This window comes from Podarcis bocagei (assembly GCF_964188305.1).
Source record: "Podarcis bocagei genome assembly, chromosome: 3".
NCBI classification, from domain to species: Eukaryota; Metazoa; Chordata; class Lepidosauria; order Squamata; family Lacertidae; genus Podarcis; species Podarcis bocagei.
This window is the reverse complement of record NC_138127.1, coordinates 85,791,299-85,809,568: the sequence shown is the minus strand read 5'-3', so window position 1 is coordinate 85,809,568 and position 18,270 is coordinate 85,791,299. Positions and strand designations below refer to the sequence as shown.

Sequence of the window (18,270 nt, the reverse complement as noted above, 5' to 3'; positions counted from 1 at the left end):
GAAGAGCAGAAAAATGTTTTTCTCAATGATAACAGATTTAATTACCTTTTCTTAAAAAAAAAACCCTGCACTTTTGCATAGGGTCAAGTGTTCTTTCTTTCCTTCCTTTTTCTGTTTTAACTATGCTAGGTGCACTCTTGTCCCAAGGAAAGTTGATAAGGCTATGCGGAACAGAATAAAAACAATGACACCTTTTTCCTTTCCTTTCCCAGGTGTCCAGAGTATGCCGAGTAGATTCTTAGAATGAAGACTGATGCTTTTTCGGCCCATTTAATGAAGGAATGAAACATTCTCTGCTTGAAAGGGGAACAGCCATCCAGAAAGAATTTAGTTCCGTAGTGCAGATGGAAGGGCCAAAAAAATAAATAACTTCACAGACGATTTCTCAGGGATTACAGATCTTGGTGTGTGGTTTCTTTAAAAAAATAAAAAATTAAAAAATTAAATGGTTTTTGTTGAGAGAAAATGGGAGATCAGCAAATGTACAAAACGAGCCATGTTGTCAACAACAACGAAAGCTTGTATTACCAGCAGCAGCAGCAACAACAACACCTAAACTCCCTTGCACCGTTAAACCACAGCTATGGAACATCAGCCATGGATGCAACTCAGGAATCTCCGCTCTCCCCATCGTTCCCCCAAGACACCAGGGAAAACATAGCTTTGAATGCTGGGTCCAAAACCCTTGGGTTGATGGATTCTCCTAGGCAATCCAGTTGGGCCCATTTGGGTTCCGGGAACCACGCCCCAGTGAGGAACAACCAAAACGTCATGTGGGGCTCAGCGGGGCAAGGCGAAGTAACTGACGGATACGAGCATCTATGTTCCCAAGCCAACGAGGTCAGGCCGCAGAAAATGACGAGTGGCGTTTTGCATAAGCTGGACTCCTTCGCCCAAGTGTTTGCAAACCAGAACTTAAGGATCCAAGTCAACAACGTATCTCAGGTCATCCAGCCTTCGGCGATGGGCGGCACTGGCGACAGCGCCCTTCGGCAGCTGCTGTCTCAGAAGCCTGCGGTGGAGCAGCAGCCCGCCGTGCAGAGATACCAACAGGTGCCGCAGCAAGTCCACCAGGGTTTTGTCGGCGCGCCGCAGAAGCAGCACATGCACATGATGGCGCACCAACAACCCCTCTATTACGACGAACAGCAGCATTTAGCCCATCTGCAGATGCACCCTGCCATGCATCAAGGGCAGGCCCACTTCCAGCAAATGCACTCTCAACACCTGCTGCCACAGCAGCTACAGCAAGATCAATACTATCTGCAGCAGCAGCAGCAGCAGCAGCAGCAACAATCCCACCAAGGACAACATAGGCTTTTAATACACGAGTTGCAGCAGCAGCAGCAGCAGCAGCAGCAGAGGCAATGCCCAGTGCAAACAGCTCAGTATTATTCAATACAGCCTATGATGCAACAGTTGCAGCAGCAGCAGCAGATGCAAATGCAACTTCCTGCCTTTCACAGAGATCCTGACCAGAAGCCTTTGCACGAGACTCATCAGTACTCTCAGGATCGGGGTCATTCTGTGCAGCTCATTCAGCTGGGAGCAGTGCCTCAGTACTTCTATCAAGATCAGCAGCAGCCCTTCAGGCATTTGTATTCACAAAGCTTATTGCAGCAGCAGCAGCAGCAGCCGCCACCAGGAGATGCCAGTCAGCCAAACCATTACCAGAGCAACAACAAGGCTCAGGCACTGATGGATTCGCACCTTGGATTCCCCTTGGCAGAAGGGACGGAGGACCCAGTTCAGCAGGACATGAATTCTGTCCCTGGTGGCGTCCCTCAGCAACCTCTGATGCCCCCAGAAGGTATCCACGTGGATATCAAAGGGCCACGGCCATTGTCCCCTGGTCCAATGTGGCCTCAGGTATGTAATACTTTCTTTACTGTATCTGAGTTTGGGAAGAAGCAGAAACCAAATTCGCCTCTGCCGCGTGAAGTGGAATTCCATCAGAAGTTTTAGACTCCCATTGGCACAGTATTTTGGTGAATCCACAACTTATTAGCCTGGGCACTGAGGTCCGGCTGCGAGGGGCTTATGGCGGTTTCCTTACTGCAAGAAGTGAAGCTACAGGGAACCAGGCAGATGGCCTTCTCGATAGTGGCGCCCGCCCTGTGGAACATCCCATCAGATGTCAAGGAAATAGACAACTACAGTCGTACCTTGGAAGTCAAACGGAATCCGTTCCAGAAGTCCATTTGACTTCCAAAACGTTCGAAAACCAAATTGCAGCTTCTGATTGGCTGCAGGAAGCTCCTGCAGCCAATCAGAAGCCCTGTTGGATGTTCGGCTTCCAAAAATAGTTCGCAAACCAGAACAGTCACTTCCGGGTTTGCCAAAACGTTCGGGAACTAAGCTGTTTGAAAACCAAGGTACACTGTATTTGACTTTTAGAAGTCACCTGAAGGCAGTTTAGGAAGGTTTTTAATGCTTGATGTTTTATTGGGGTTTTTCTTTTTTTGTTGGGAGCTGCCCAGAATAACTGGGGCAATCCAGTCAGATGGGCAGCAAATAATAAAAATTAAATTATTATTATTAATTTTAATTAATTACCATATTTTTCCGTGAATAAGATGCCCCCATGTATAAGATGACCCCTTATTTTAAACTTTAAAAAATTAGGGAAAAGTATAGTCTTATACACGGAAAAATACAGTAATTTGTTGGCCTCCTAATACAGGGCAGTCTTGAAGGCGGCATAGTTTAAAAACATAAAAGTTTGTGCTTGTTTAAATTCTAATGGTGGCGGTTGTTTTTCTTCAAAAGAAAAACCCAATACATAGCATAAAATGCCAGCTTCCATGCCAAAGGCACTGACAGAAAAACCTTGACCTGGCTGTGTCAAATTCCATTAAACGCCCTGTCTTTACCTGGTGTCAGTGCTAGCAGGCCTCACTTGGGAGGGCATTCCCACAGGCAGAGGGGCTACAACTGAAAAGGCTCTGTCCATCCTTTCCACCCTCTGAGCCTCTCTTGGCAGTAGCATGTAGGGAAGGGCTTCGGATTACACTCGCAAGGTCCAGGCATGTTCTTTTCAGGAGAAGCAATTAGTCAGGTAACTACTTAGCATTCATTAGCACTATGCCTACCACTCTCCCAAATAGGCAACGTGTTGCTAAACTAGAAAAAATGCCCATAGTTCTGATGGCTGGGATATGAATTAGTGGAGGGTCTATATATTATATTACAGAGCTCCCCAAGTGGAGAATTCAGCAGCATTCTGCATTCAAAGATTAATTATCACCATGGGGTCTCTTTTAGTGGAAGCCAAGCCGACCACAGGTAGAAGGGGGAACATTTTGCTCCCACAGTGATATTCCCTGTGCAGCCCCTGTAAACCCAGTGTCTGGGGTGCGAGGCAGGCTTTGTCCCCTCTCACAAGTCCCAGATTGCATCCCATTTAGACCTGGTTTATGCAGGCAGCAAAAGGAGGTGGCAGAGTGCTGAAAGTTCTCTGCAAGCATAAACAATTTTCTACAAAGGTTCTGGCTTCTTTGTGCAATGCTAGAAAAATGGCATATGATGATGATGATGATGATGATGATGATAATTTATTATTTATACCCTGCCCATCTTGCTGGGTTTGCCCAGCCACTCTGGGCGGCTTCCAACCAAATATTAAAAACAATACAGCGTCAGACATTAAAAACTTCCCTAAACAGGGCTGCCTTCAGTTGTTTTTTAAAAGTAAAACAGTTGTTTATTGCTTTCACATCTGCTGTGGGAGGGCATTCCACAGGGCAAGTGCCACCACCGAAAAGGCCCTCTGCCTGGTTCCCTGTAACCTCACTTCTCGCAGCAAGGGAACCGCCAGAAGGCCCTCAGCGCTGGACCTCAGTGTCCGGGCTGGATGATAGGGATGGAGACACTCCTTCAGGTAAAGGTAAAGGTAAAGGTACCCCTGCCCGTACGGGCCAGTCTTGCCAGACTCTAGGGTTGTGCGCCCATCTCACTCAAGAGGCCGGGGGCCAGCGCTGTCCGAAGACACTTCCGGGTCACGTGGCCAGCGTGACATCGCTGCTCTGGCGAACCAGAGCCGCACACGGAAACGCCGTTTACCTTCCCGCTGGTAAGCGGTACCTATTTATCTACTTGCACCCGGGGGTGCTTTCGAACTGCTAGGTTGGCAGGCGCTGGGATCGAACGACGGGAGCGCACCCCGCCGCAGGGATTCGAACCGCCGACCTTTCGATCGGCAAGCCCTAGGTGCTGAGGCTTTTACCCACAGCGCCAAATGAGCACCCCTCACGTGTTGAAGGGGGAACAGGGTCAGTCCGCCATCAATACATGCACCAGCTACAGTCTGTCTCTGCAAGCCAAGCCTGGATGTTCTCTCTATTCAAGTACATTTGTGTGTGCATACAGCTCCTTCACACTAGCACCAAATGTGCAGCTGGTCAGGGGCTTCACAAACATACACATCATTGCGGATGGGACATGACTAGGGATGTAAGAAGGCGTTTCCCCACCTGTTCTGCCCTATACTTACTGCATGCAGCACTGTTTCCATTCTGCTGCAGCTTGTCTTGCTGTCTGATGCGGTGGAATTAAGCATATGTGAAGCAGTTCACATCATTAATTAGGATGTCACTAAGTTATTCCAGCCCAAATATTTCAGTGCAAAGGAAACACAATGGAAGCATGATCATTTATGTGTAATTTGTGGGCTGAAAGCAACGGCAACAGTGAATGCTGATCATATTTGCTAGACTGATTTCCATTGGGCATGGGTCAAATAAGGAAACACAATGGCAACTTCCACTTCCATAGCTGTTGGAACCTTCTGATCTCCCTAGATAAAACCAGTTAGCGTAACAGCATCGTTCACCTTCACGCCTCTGTGAATGGGCAGGGGAGGTTGCGTGAAACTCTTTAAATGATTATTTGAATGAGTCATTACATGTGTGTGAGTCTAGATAGATGATTCTTCAGCGTGCTGATATATACCAGTATTTTCATCTCTTCCTTTAGCAGCAGGTCCATCTGCCTGATGGAAGACTCCAGTCAGTTTCCCCCGAGCAAAGGTATATTTGTTATATAGCTACATATGTATTCTTAACTTTCGTTTTTTCAAAAGTCCTCAAATAGTGGCCTCTGTACAAGTCCACCTGTATGTTTATTGGCCATGTAGTGGAATCTTCTAGAGCTCTGAAGCATCCGGTACTTATTCTACCAATCTTTGACTGAATGGTTTTGGTGCCTGTTGCTTCCTCAGTCTGTGGCCCATGGGACTAATTTAGTGATGGAACCAACCAGAACTCTCCAGAACTCATTTCTGGCACCTCTCAGGTGGGCGCCATTGCCATTCTAAGAGAACAGCGGAGGTGTTCATTGTAAATTCTGGCACCTCTTTTTCTAGGAAAATAGCACTGGATGGAACCTTCTGCATAAAAGCATAAAAGTGACCCTTGAATTAATGCTTGTCTGCTCTCCACCTTTTCACTAGCCGTGAATTGGATCAGGGCCAACCTGCTAAAACCTCACAACAGTAATAAATGGCAAGCACTTTCAGCATTTGAAGGAGAAATTTCATTAATCCTCACTCAAAAATAGTTTAGTTGTGATTGCTTAAAAAATTGCTTAAAAAAAGAAGAAAAGCACTTGCTCACAGAATTGATTCTGACAGTGGATGTTTTTCTGAGGAAAAAATGGCTCACGATCTCCTTAGATCAGGGGTGGGCAGACTCGCAGGATCTCCTTTTTTTTGTTTACTAGAACTATTCAAAGCTAGGTGCAAAATAATGGTTCTGAAGGGTGGATGCACAGTAAGAATTAAACACAAGCACACCCTCAGCCCAGGTTAATAAATGTACATCTGTTTCCCCACCAATCTCTCTTTTTCTCAGCAGCCTAACTTATGGTCAGGAATCAGCAGGGAAAGTTTCTGTTAGACATTTGGGAGTCAGAACCCCATGCCAGCCCACTGAAGATCTGCCAGCAGATCCCCATCTATTTTCTGCCTGCTCCTGCTCTAGAGTAGACCTGGTCCTTCACTTCAGGCAGCAGAATGTCTCAAGCTGGCCCTGTCAGAGAGAGAATCTGTGATCATTATTTTTTAAGAGTACATGTATGTGGCTGGATTAAAATGTATTTGGGAACATTCTCATCAAAACATGTCTCTCCTTCCTTTCTGCAGCAGCATTCATGATAAAGAAACTCATAGTGAGAGATCTGAAACAAAGAGCAAACTCACATGCACTGTATGCTTGAAGGAATTTAAGAGTTTGCCAGCCCTAAATGGCCACATGAGGTCTCATGGAGGGATACGGGCATCTCCTGCCTTCAGACAGGTAACACTGTGGTGTTTTGCTGTATGGCCTTCACCCTTTTTTTACTAAAGTTCGCTGCTTGCTTTGCTTTGCAATTTTCCTTTTTTTAAAAAAATACAGTGATTCTCAATCTGATCCTGCTATTGTCCAGGAAATGTGTCTTTCTCCAGTTTCGTTTTCTAGTATGTTCATTCTCCATCGATGGAGATCTGTCAATGTCTGATGTCATGTAGACCTGAGAGCTATTCTGAGGTGCAAGGTTTGGCTAGCCTCCAAGTGAAAGGGGCTCCTCGCTGTGAACACACCTCGACACTGCCTTATGACACCATTATTATTATTATTTATTAAATTTGTATACCACCCTTCATTTGTAGAGCTCACAACATAAAATTACAATGTAAAACCCACAAAATACATAACAAAAATAAGAACAACAACAAACCAATAATCCCTGCCCCCAAAACAGGGATTTTCTCCACTCACCTCACCTGAGTCTACTTTCTGTTCTGTCCTGAGGCGTTTCTGCTGCCTGGGATGTGCACGTGCCACATTTCACGCTGTGTTTTCCAGAGAAGTAGCAGTGTTGACGCCCTACTGCCTACTGAGACTTGACAGATCCGCTACATAGTGGGCTCCAGCCCACAGTGGCCAATGCCTCCATAAGCTGGCTAACCTTGAGAGTACCAGAAGACTCTTTTATTTGTTGTCTGTGCTGCCTTTTAGTGTTCTAGTTGGGAGCAGTCCACGGTTGAGGCTGAATGCCTTTGGTTGTCTGCACAGGACGAAGGGGAGAGCCTGCCGCAGCCCCAGCACCAACACCAGCGGGAGCAGCTGCCCTCCGAGGCGGAGAGCTTCGTCCCCATCGTCATGCCTGTGTCGGTGCCCGTTAAGCTGCCGTCACCCGATCCCGGCAAGCAGGCCGCTGACAGCAGCGCCGTGCTTAAAGATAAGCCTGTCTCAGATGATGAGATGCCCGTTCTTGTGAGGATGACTTGCTCTCCGCCATGCTCCCCTAACATGGCCAGCCCCTGCCTGTCCTCTGTGAGTGGTTCTCTTCCTACTAACTGTGCTAGGGGTGCCTTGTGAATCCCTCTGCATTTTTTTTTTTTAAGTGCTTCCTGTTAAACATCATCCCTGTTTGGACATATGCAATACTGGGTACTAGGTAAAGGTAAAGGGACCCCCGACCATTAGGTCCAGTCGTGGCCGACTCTGAGGCTGCGGCGCTCATCTTGCTTTATTGGCCGAGGAAGCCGGCGTACAGCTTCCGGGTCATGTGTCCAGCAGGACTAAGCCGCTTCTGGCGAACCAGAGCAGCGCACGGAAACACCGTTTACCTTCCCGCTGGAGCGGTACCTATTGATTTACTTGCACTTTGACGTGCTTTCGAACTGCTAGGTTGGCAGGAGCAGGGACCGAGCAACGGGAGCTCACCCTGTCGCGGGGATTCGAACCGCCGACCTTTTGATCGGCAAGCCCTGGCTCTGTGGTTTAACCCACAACGCCATCCGCGTCCCAATACTGGGTACTAGGACTGGGTGATTCCTGGATTTCAACATCGTGATATATCACCAGCTAAATGTCACGATATACCGATATATTGCCATGTCTGAAGTATGGAGTTATGTAGAGGTATTGGCTGGCTTCACAATTTTTTCCACATTGTGATTTATGATGATGTTCATCATCAACAATAATAATATAATTATTTGTACCCTGCCCATCCAACTGGGTTGCCCTAGCCACTCTGGGCGGCTTCCAGCATATATTAAAATATAGAAAAATATTTCAGGCACCCCCAAACTCAGCCCTCCAGATGTTTTGGGACTACAACTCCCATCATCCCTAGCTAAGGACTAGTGGTCAGGAATGATGGGAGTTGTAGTCCCAAAACATCTGGAAGGCCGAGTTTGCCTATGGCTGATATAATTACTCATCCCCTAGACACACACACACACACACACACACACATCATGATTTGCAATATATTGCCAGGTCAAAAATTATGAAACCAATACCACAATATGGACTTCAGTTTTGGATGATATATTGATAAATCGCCCAGGCCTAACGGGTACCCTGGTCTCTTCCAGTTCAGGCAGAAGCAGCCTTTTTCTTTCTGGATTGTCCCAATATTCCTAAAGGGGAAGCTTTACTTCCCTCCTCCAAAAAAAGGCAGAGGGATTTATTGCCTATCAGTGTTATTTGTGCTTGTTTGTTTTTAATGTTGCTCGAAACCGTTTTCTTCTTTAATAATGTGGGAGCAGGGCTGAGTGGGATTTTGCCTAATATTGTCTCCTGCAGATAAATAGCCTTTATCACCTAATTATTATTGGAAGAATAATATACTCCGGCAGGTATTGTGAAGGACTTAATTAGTCTCCTCCTTCCTTTCCTCCCTATACATACAAACACCACCCCCCCCAAAGCAGATTATAGATATCTTTGTGTGAATTCTCAAGGACACAAATCACCTTCGGGGAGTCGACTCCCCAGTGCGAATGTGGGTGGGGGGAGCAGGGATGAGTGTGCTAAGCTCAGTCCCCCTCAGTTTCCATGCCTGTCAACCTCTGTGAGTTCGTGGCATTGTCTGAATCGCAGAGGGAGCCCCCCTGAGTCCTGGAAGCTCCCTGCTTCAGATATTTGACCTCCAACTCATGCAGGGGGGTAGCAGTTGAGGGGTAGGGAGCTTAGTGTTCTCGTCCCCATTTTGCCCTGCGTAATGCTTCTTGTGGGAGGGATTCATTTATTTTCACATTTTTATCCCTCCTTTCCTCCAAAAGAGCTCAAAGTGACATACATGGTTCTTCTGCCCTATATATTTTACCCTCAGAACAATCCTGTGAAGCTTTCTGCCTGCAGAAACCAGCAAGAAAACCACTGGCAATAGATTTTCTGCTTGCCTGGGTATGGTTGGCAGTGTGGTGTAGTGGTTAAGAGCGGTAGATCCGTAATCTGGGGAACCAGGTTCGCGTCTCCGCTCCTCCACAGGCAGCTGCTGGGTGACCTTGGGCTAGTCACACTTTTCTGAAGTCTCTCAGCCCCACTCACCTCACAGAGTGTTTGTTGTGGGGGAGGAAGGGAAAGGAGAATGTTAGCCGCTTTGAGACCTCTTTGGGTAGTGATAAAGCGGGATATCAAATCCATCCTCTTCCTCCTCCTCTTCATAGCTGGGGGTTTCTCAGCAGCTGATGCTTCTCTCCACATGTGGAGGTCAGCAGAGATGCACCAGGACACCATCCTAACTCCATTGGTTTTAGGGGCAGGCAGAGGTTAGGATTCCACTCTTACTCCCCCCCCCCCCGAATATGGGAAGTTTTAACAACAACAACAAAAACACGCACATATTTGTCTTCAGGAAAGCAAACTTATAGCATAAGCAGTGTACCACTTTGGTGCTTGCTGAAAGCTTTTTCATATCAACAAGCCAGCCAAATGCAGTTTAGTTTCCTGTATTGATTTATTTTAAAATTGATTCTTTTTATCCATGTTTTAAAGATGATTATTGTGTGTATATTTGTCTTTCAGTTTTTATGGATCTTAGATATGCTTTGGTCAATTGTTTTATTTCTACGCTGCTTAGAGAGCTCTTTGATTTAGTAGTTCATGATTTTTCTCTCTCTAAATAATGAAATATGTGAAAATAAATGAGGATGGTATCAATTAAAACAACTGGAGTCTATACGTAAAATAAGCAGCAAACGAGGTCTGCAGCACAGGTCATAAAATCAGTGTCATACATACCAATAAAGCCAGTTAAAGACTAATGATGAGCTGAAGCATGGTTTCATGAACACATTTGATAGTGGAAATAAATATCAAAGATAAGTTGGTGACTGAAATTGCAAGACTTTGTGTATACATACATAGCTCTATATTTTGGGGCTGTTCTGCGGATCTGTCAAGATCCCTGTCAGGCTGCCAATGTACATAGGGAGGTCTCTGGTTTAGCTTGGCCCATTTTAACTTAAGTTTGCTAATCATTTCACCACTGGGAAAATCCCACACTCTGCCAGACCATTGAAGAACTGAGAGAAGGTGGGTGGAAAAAAAAATAGGGGAGGTTGTTTTGGGGTGTCGCCTCATTGATGTCAAATTATAGGCTGGTTCATAGAGGCTCATGCGTTGGTTCAGGTTTTGTGTCCGCCTGAGACTCTCAAGTACATGATGCCATTTGCCCATGTTACGTCTTAAGTTGTCTGAATGCTGAAAACCTTCCATTCAGGACCTCAACAGAAAACAGCACCAAAGCACGGCCAACTCCGAAGAAAGCTTCAAACCGTTTCGAGACAAGAAAAAATACCGCCACAGACCGGAGCCTCTGTTCATACCGCCACCTTCTTACAACCTCGCTGCATCCCACCTGGGCGCGACGCTGTACCAAAGCCAGCTTCGCTCTCCCCGCATCCTGGGAGACCACCTGCTTGACAGCATTCACGACCCCCCTCCTTACACCCCACCTCCCATGCTCAGCCCGGTACGTCATGGATCTGGCCTCTTCAGCAGCGTTATCACATCCGCTCATGGTGCGTCTCACCCCCAGCTGCCGCTCACACCTTTGACACCCACACCCCGGATGCTTCTCTGTCGATCTAGTAAGTATGATGGTGCGCTGTAAACCAGGGGGTCCCAAACTGTGGTCCATGGACCACCTGTGGTATGTGAGCTTCGTACAGGTGGTTCACGACATGTCCACATGGAATACACATACTGATTTTTAGTTGTGTTTTGTCGTATGTTTTATTTCTTGCATTTCATTTTACTGTATCGCGATGCAGATTCTGTGGAATGCAATTAAATGCAACCCAAGCCATTAAAGGACAATTAAAAATCATACGGTATCTAGCCCCATTGCATTACAGTTGCCACAACAGGCAGAAATTAAGTGTTTTGCGAAGGCCATTTTTTCAAGTGGTCCAGCCATTTTCAAGTGGTCCACAGGGGAGAAAGTTTAGGAAGCACTGCTGTAAACATCCAGTTTCCATGCCTCACTTCTGTATAGCACACTGCTGGTTTTTACATCATGCGGCATTTTATTTTCATAGAATCATAGAGTCATAGAGTTGGAATAGACCACAAGGGCCATCGAGTCCAACCCCCTGCCAAGCAGGAAACACCATCAGAGCACTCCTGACATATGGTTGTCAAGCCTCTGCTTAAAGACCTCCAAAGAAGGAGACTCCACCACACTCCTTGGCAGCAAATTCCACTGTCAAACAGCTCTTACTGTCAGGAAGTTCTTCCTAATGTTTAGGTGGAATCTTCTTTCTTGTAGTTTGGATCCATTGCTCCATGTCCGCTTCTCTGGAGCAGCAGAAAACAACCTTTCTCCCTCCTCTATGTGACATCCTTTTATATATTTGAACATGGCTATCATATCACCCCTTAACCTCCTCTTCTCCAGGCTAAACATGCCCAGCTCCCTTAGCCGTTCCTCATAAGGCATCGTTTCCACGCCTTTGACCATTTTGGTTGCCCTCCTCTGGACACGTTCCAGTTTGTCAGTGTCCTTCTTGAACTGTGGTGCCCAGAACTGGACACAGTACTCCAGGTGAGGTCTGACCAGAGCAGAATACAGTGGCACTATTACTTCCCTTGATCTAGATGCTATACTCCTATTGATGCAGCCCAGAATTGCATTGGCTTTTTTAGCTGCCGCGTCACACTGTTGGCTCATGTCAAGTTTGTGGTCAACCAAGACTCCTAGATCCTTTTCACATGTACTGCTCTCAAGCCAGGTGTCACCCATCTTGTATTTGTGCCTCTCATTTTTTTTGCCCAAGTGCAATACTTTACATTTCTCCCTGTTAAAGTTCATCTTGTTTGTTTTGGCCCAGTTCTCTAATCTGTCAAGGTCGTTTTGAAGTGTGATCCTGTCCTCTGGGGTGTTAGCCACCCCTCCCAGTTTGGTGTCATCTGCAAATTTGATCAGGATGCCCTTGAGTCCATCATCCAAGTCGTTGATAAAGATGTTGAATAAGACTGGGCCCAAGACAGAACCCTGTGGCACCCCACTAGTCACTCTTCTCCAGGATGAAGAGGAACCATTGATGAGCACCCTTTGGGTTCGGTCAGTCAGCCAGTTACAAATCCACTGAGTGGTAGCATAGTCAAGACCACATTTTGCGGTCACTCGGATAGCAGTTTCTCTCTTGCCCACACGGGTCCGAAGAGGAGGGATTGTAGAATATCCCCAGGAACATACCACCCTGAAAGACTCCTCCATTTCCCCTGGAATCCATCCAATCCATTTTAGGACTGGACTACATGATCATTTGCCCCACATAATACAGTGGTACCTCGGGTTACATACGCTTCAGGTTACAGACTCCGCTAACCCAGAAATAGTACCTCGGGTTAAGAACTTTGCTTCAGAATGAGAACAGAAATCATGCTCTGGCGGTGCAGTGGCAGCAGGAGGCCCCATTAGCTAAAGTGATGCTTCAGGTTAAGAACAGTTTCAGGTTAAGAACGGACCTCCAGAACGAATTAAGTACTTAACCCGAGGTACCACTGTATATCTGTTGATGAACTTGAGGCTGCAGGTGTGAGGTAGAATGTATAAATGGTCACTCATATTAAAAAACAACAACAGCAAATAGCTTGTATATACAAAACTAGAATTTCTAGTCAAAGCCAATGCATTCCCCTCAAGCAGCAGCACCTCTTTTTGTTGTTGTTAAAAGGTGTGGCACTTCCTGTAACAACATCGTGATGAGTCCTGGCACCTACTTCTCTAGAAAAAAAGGGTTCTAGCCTTGTCTTCTCTCTACCTCCTAGGGAGGTTTTTGCACAAAGGAGCCTTCAAACTTTTGAACCCCAGCCCCTTCACTTGCAACCTCATGTGGTATAGTCCAGCAACAAAGATGCATTGTGTACAATTGTCGCTGGTTGCGGTTGGCCATCCTGGTCTGGTTTTGCACTGGTCTCTTATCAGCCCTGTGGACCAGGTGGGGCTTCTTGAGCAGGGGGGCCATGATGTCACTTCCACTTAGGTTCTTGTCATGAAAACTGTCTGGATGAAAGGTGTGTGCAAAAAAAAAGGGGGCATGTTCTGAGATCTTGGGTTCTGGAGCACCATTAAGAGATGAAGATAGCAGATAACGTTCAAAGGGGGCGGACATACATTGTTCCATTTGTAGAACCCCCACTAGTTTGCAGTGGGACAGTTTTCACCATGGTTACACAATGGTTTAACAACCCCCCCCCCCATTTCATCAGTGTAGAATTTTACTTGCTTGTGGCCTTGAATAATCTCTTTAGTAGTTTTAACCTCCAATTCTTTTTTACAAAATAGTCCCAAGTTGAAGTTCATATATACAGATGCCACCGAACATACAAATCTTTCTTAAGAAGCTGTGGCCATCCAGATCTTGTTGGACTCCAACTCCCATCGGCCGCAGCCAGCATGGCCAATAGCCAGGGATGATGGGAGTTTTAGTCCAGTAACTTCTTGAAGGTCGCAGATTTGCCATCCCTGTCTACTTTGATGGATCTCAGGGAGAGGCTTTTCCCCATTCCCTGCTCTCTTTATCCATTTAATTGGAAAGGCCAGAGATTGAACCTAGGAATACCTGTATGAAAATGTGTATTCTTATCCTTGAGCTATGGTTCAGGCAGTCAGTGGCTTGTATCCAGTCCTGGTTCTACTCAGAGTAGACCAGTTGAAATTAATGGCTCTGACTAACTCAGGTCAAATAATTTCAGTGTTTCTACTCTGAGTACTGCTTAGTTGGATACAACCCTTTGCCCCGATTAAGTTTTATTTTCTGTTAGGTTTTCCCAGAAAGATGCAAATCTGTACTAGTGAAGGGAGTGCCTGCCTGCACACAGAATGACATATTCTTGTTTTTCTTACAGATAGTGTTGATGGAGTCAGTGTTCCGATCACCCCAGGACCTGGAGAACAGACCATTGACGTAGAACCGTAAGAACTAGTCTTATGTATTCAGACATCACTTGGTATCCACTGTAGTTTTATAAATTGAATGTGATCCAAAACATCTTGGGTCTAGTACAGTCATACCTTGGTTCTCAAACGTAATCCGTTCCAGAAGTCCGTTCGACTTCCGAAAAAGTTCAAAAACTGAGACGCAGCTTCCGATTGGCTGCAGGAGCTTTCTGCACTCAATCAGAAGCCACACCGGATGTTTGGGTTCCAAAGAGCATTCGAAAACTGGAACACTTAGTTCTGGGTTTTCAGCGTTCGAGAACCAAGGTACAACTGTAGTTTACATGTTCACTGTAAGCCATAGTTAATGGTTTGCCATGAATGCAGAGGTTGCTTCTGCCTCACTTCTTCCCCTAGTGAAAGGAACAAACCATGACCCCTGGTTTCTGGTTTGGATTTAACGCTTAACATTGTGCTGTGTTTGGGAGTGAAACTAACCACGATCCCTGTCTCAGATGTAACACTAAGCCAGGGATCGGGGTTTGTTGCTGCGCAAGGTGGAAAACAGAAGCGATCTGCCTGTTCTCGGTAAAAACCACTAAGCATGGCTTAGTGTGACATGTGAACGCTGCCAGTGGTTTGCCTTGACATTTATATTTTTAAAACAACAACTGCAGCTTCTTATGCTGCTTCAGAAACTACTTCTGGAAGGACCCCTGAGTTTCAAGAACAATTATATCTGGTGTTCTGCCCTGGTCATGCACAGAGGGTGATCTCTGAAGTGGTACTTTTCGTGTGAAAGAACCCCCGTGCAATGTTTTGCATTCTTCAACCAATATACAGTGGTACCTCGAGTTACGAACTTAATTCGTTCTGGTGGTCCGTTCTTAACCCAAAACCGTTCTTAACCTGAGGCGTGCTTTCACTAATGGGGCCTCCTGCTGCCACCGCGCCATTTCTGTTCTCATCCTGAGGTAAAATTCTTAACCCAAGGTACTACTTCTGGGTTAGCAGAGTTTGTAACCCGAAGTGTTTGTAACCCGAGGTACCACTGTAAATAGCTCAATCAGAGGTGATGGGGGAGGAGGTATCTTTAAGCGCAAAATGAAGCATATGGAATTGACACTTCATATACCACAGAGGAATGTATTCTTTCCTAAGTTTAGTGACTTCCCATCCCTCTGTGTGGCAAACTGATGTAGTCAAAGACCCAGATTTCTCCTGGGGGCTCCTAAAACCTCGCACTCATTGGGCACTATGTTTAAGCTTTTCAAACCATTAATAAAATCCCTGTCTCACTCAGCTTAACTATTAATGGAACGACGTTCAGCTAAACTAAGCATACATAACCATTTTCAACTGGTTGCTTGGCAGATAATAGCCAAGATGGGAATTCCTTTCCGCCTCACGTCACAATTGCATTTTATTCATATTGTTTTTCGTTACAATTATATCTGTTTAAAAAGTCCACGTGGGAGACTGGAGAGTGAAGAACTGGAACAGCTCAGTTTTTAAAGCTTCCTTGTTTGCTAGCATTTTAATTCCCCTAACTCCGTTCCTTAACTCTTCTCTCAAGACAGAGCTTTGCCGTTGAATTCCGTGACTATTTAATCACCCAGTTCTGTTGGGGCAAGGGCACAGTTTTAAAGACTTAGGTTAATATGAAGCTTCATTTTGAGAGGTCCCTTGCTTTTCCTCACAGATTGTGCATTTTACGCTATGTCTGGGCCTGTTTGTTTGTTTGTTTGTTTATTACTGTATTGGCCTGAATGTAAGCCGCCCCCAAATATAGTCCACACCGCTAAAAGCAGATTTCTTAAATCATGGTACTTTTAAGAGTGCAACAATAGACCCCACTCAGGTTTTATACAAGTTAGGTTGAGCAGGGCGGAGTGTATCCTGTTTTCAGACCGGTATGGCATGGGACGCAGGTGGTGCTGTGGGTTAAACCACAGAGCCTAGGACTTGCTGATCAGAAGGTCAGCGGTTTGAATCCCCGCGACGAGGTGAGCTCCTGTTGCTCGGTCCCTGCTCCTGCCAACCTAGCAGTTCGAAAGCACGTCAAAGTGCAAGTAGATAAATAGGTATCGCTCCGGCAGGAAGGTAAACAGCGTTTCCGTGCACTGCTCTGGTTCGCCAGAAGCGGCTTAGTCATGCTGGCCACATGACCTGGAAGCTATACACCGGCTCCCTCAGCCAATAAAGCGAGATGAGCTCTGCAACCCCAGAGTTGGCCACGACTGGACCTAATGGTCAGGGGTCCCTTTACCTTTATCTACGGCATGGGTATATTCCATCTTTCCTCCAAGGAGCTCACAGTGACATACATGGTTCTCCCTCCTCCTCTTTATCCTCACAACAACCCTGTGAGTTAGGTTTGGTTGAGAGTTAGTGACTGGCCCAAGGTCACCCAGTGAGTTTCCTGGCTGAGTGCGGATTTGAACCCTATTCTTCCAGGCCCTAGTCCAACGCTTTAACCATAGTAGTTTGCCCACCAAACCTCAACGCCAAATTTTGGTGAGTGAGTGAAATGGGGAGGAGATGAAGTTTCTTTATATGCTTTCAGGCATATCAATATTGGATCGAGATTCCAAGCCGATATTCCTGAACTTGAAGACAGAGCGTTGGTGGGGGAAGAGGACCACAAGGCAACTTTAGTTTGGAAACCAGGGCCAGAACTGGAAGATGAAGATATCCAACAAAGAGGTACTGTGTTTTCTAACCCTCTTTGCAACTGATCTAAGCATCTCTGCCAAGTGTCCTGTCCTGGTTTATCATTCCACCTCTGTGTCTTATGGTGCAAAAGTCATTGCTTCATTAAATGGGTACTGACCTTCACATGACTTGTTGTGTATCTGTGCAGAATAACACCTCTTGCTGTCCTTTAGCCTGATCGCCACTTTGAAACTCAGCTCAAAATGTGCCTTTTTCCTCAAGCCATGGGAGTTTTTCGCCTGGCTGCTGGACTGTTCATAATTTTTGTTGGGTATTATTTTAATGCTTCTGTTTTCCTTATTCCTGGTTTATATAGTTTTCATATTTATTTGAACATTTATTTTGTCACTGAGAACCTTGCGGGTTGAAGGACAACATATAAATCTTATAAAAATTATTACTGTTACAGGCAGCGAGACCATTTTACATTTTACATTCATCCAAGCAACACGTGACTGCCAACACGTGTGGGGGGGGGAGGACTCATAACGGAACCCCCCCCCCAAAACAATTGCCACCTGTTTTGTTTTTATTTTATTTTATTTTATTTATTTTATTTTATGTTATTTTATTTTATGTTATTTTATTTTATTTTATTTTATTAGATGTTCTAAATAGCTTAATTAATATTTAAGAGTGTCTAAGTACTGTACAAAATACAATATAAAAACCCGTAAAACAGGTAAAAGCAATATTATTTTCCCCAGTGTTTAAAATAATGCTGGTAGATGCATTTCAACTTATATATGCGTTCGGCCACCCCCTCTGAAACACTTGTCTGGTACAGTTGTATCTTGGTACTCAAATGCCTTGGTACTTGCTTGTTTTGGCTTCCAAACGCCGCAAACCCAGAAGTAAGTGTTCCTGTTTGCAAACATTTTTTGGAAACCGAACTTCCGACGCGGCTTCTGCTTGAGTACAGGCAGCCCCTGCAGCCAATCGGAAGCCACGCCTTGGTTTTCGAACCGTTTCGGGAGTTGAACAGACTCCCGGAACAGATTAAGTTCGAGAATCAAGGTACCACTGGTTTTCTGTTCCAACTTTCTCAAAATGAGAATCTGAGCTTGTAAGAATTAGAAGATTTGTGCTGACTTCATGACACTTTCAGATTTATGTTTTTGCTTACAGGCTGAATATTGGACAGGTTTGACAATACTGTTTTGAATTGTTTTCTTACAGTGACCAGCCTTTTAAATCTGTGTTGTTCAAGTGTATTGACTGGTGGGGGAACCAACCTTGAATATGGCTTGCATTCTCTCTTTGAGGCTAAAGGAGACGTTATGGTAAGAGCAGCTTGTTTATCCTCTCCCAAATATGTGTTAAAATATGTGTAACAGGCTTCATGAGGAAACCGGGCACAAGAAAGCTTTTTCCAGTGACTAATTGGGAGAA

General features: G+C 45.5%; 1 protein-coding gene across 9 annotated transcripts in view; it reads left to right on the top strand.

Moving 5' to 3' along the window:
* Positions 1–18,270, top strand: part of TRERF1 (transcriptional regulating factor 1) — a 79,343-nt gene that overhangs the window by 50,846 nt on the left and 10,227 nt on the right. Inside the window, exons 2-9 of one of the 9 annotated variants that reach the window (XM_081185965.1) lie at positions 213–1,869; positions 4,978–5,027; positions 6,143–6,293; positions 7,053–7,313; positions 10,498–10,867; positions 14,133–14,199; positions 16,730–16,869; positions 18,058–18,161. In XM_081185965.1, coding sequence (XP_081042091.1) covers positions 466–1,869; positions 4,978–5,027; positions 6,143–6,293; positions 7,053–7,313; positions 10,498–10,867; positions 14,133–14,199; positions 16,730–16,869; positions 18,058–18,161 — 2,547 coding nt within the window. In that variant the 5' untranslated portion in view covers positions 213–465. Of the gene's footprint in view, positions 1–212; positions 1,870–4,974; positions 5,028–6,139; positions 6,294–6,995; positions 7,314–10,497; positions 10,868–14,132; positions 14,200–16,729; positions 16,870–18,057; positions 18,162–18,270 lie in introns of all 9 variants that reach the window. The other 8 variants (XM_081185961.1, XM_081185959.1, XM_081185960.1 and 5 more) reach the window with 8 other exon arrangements.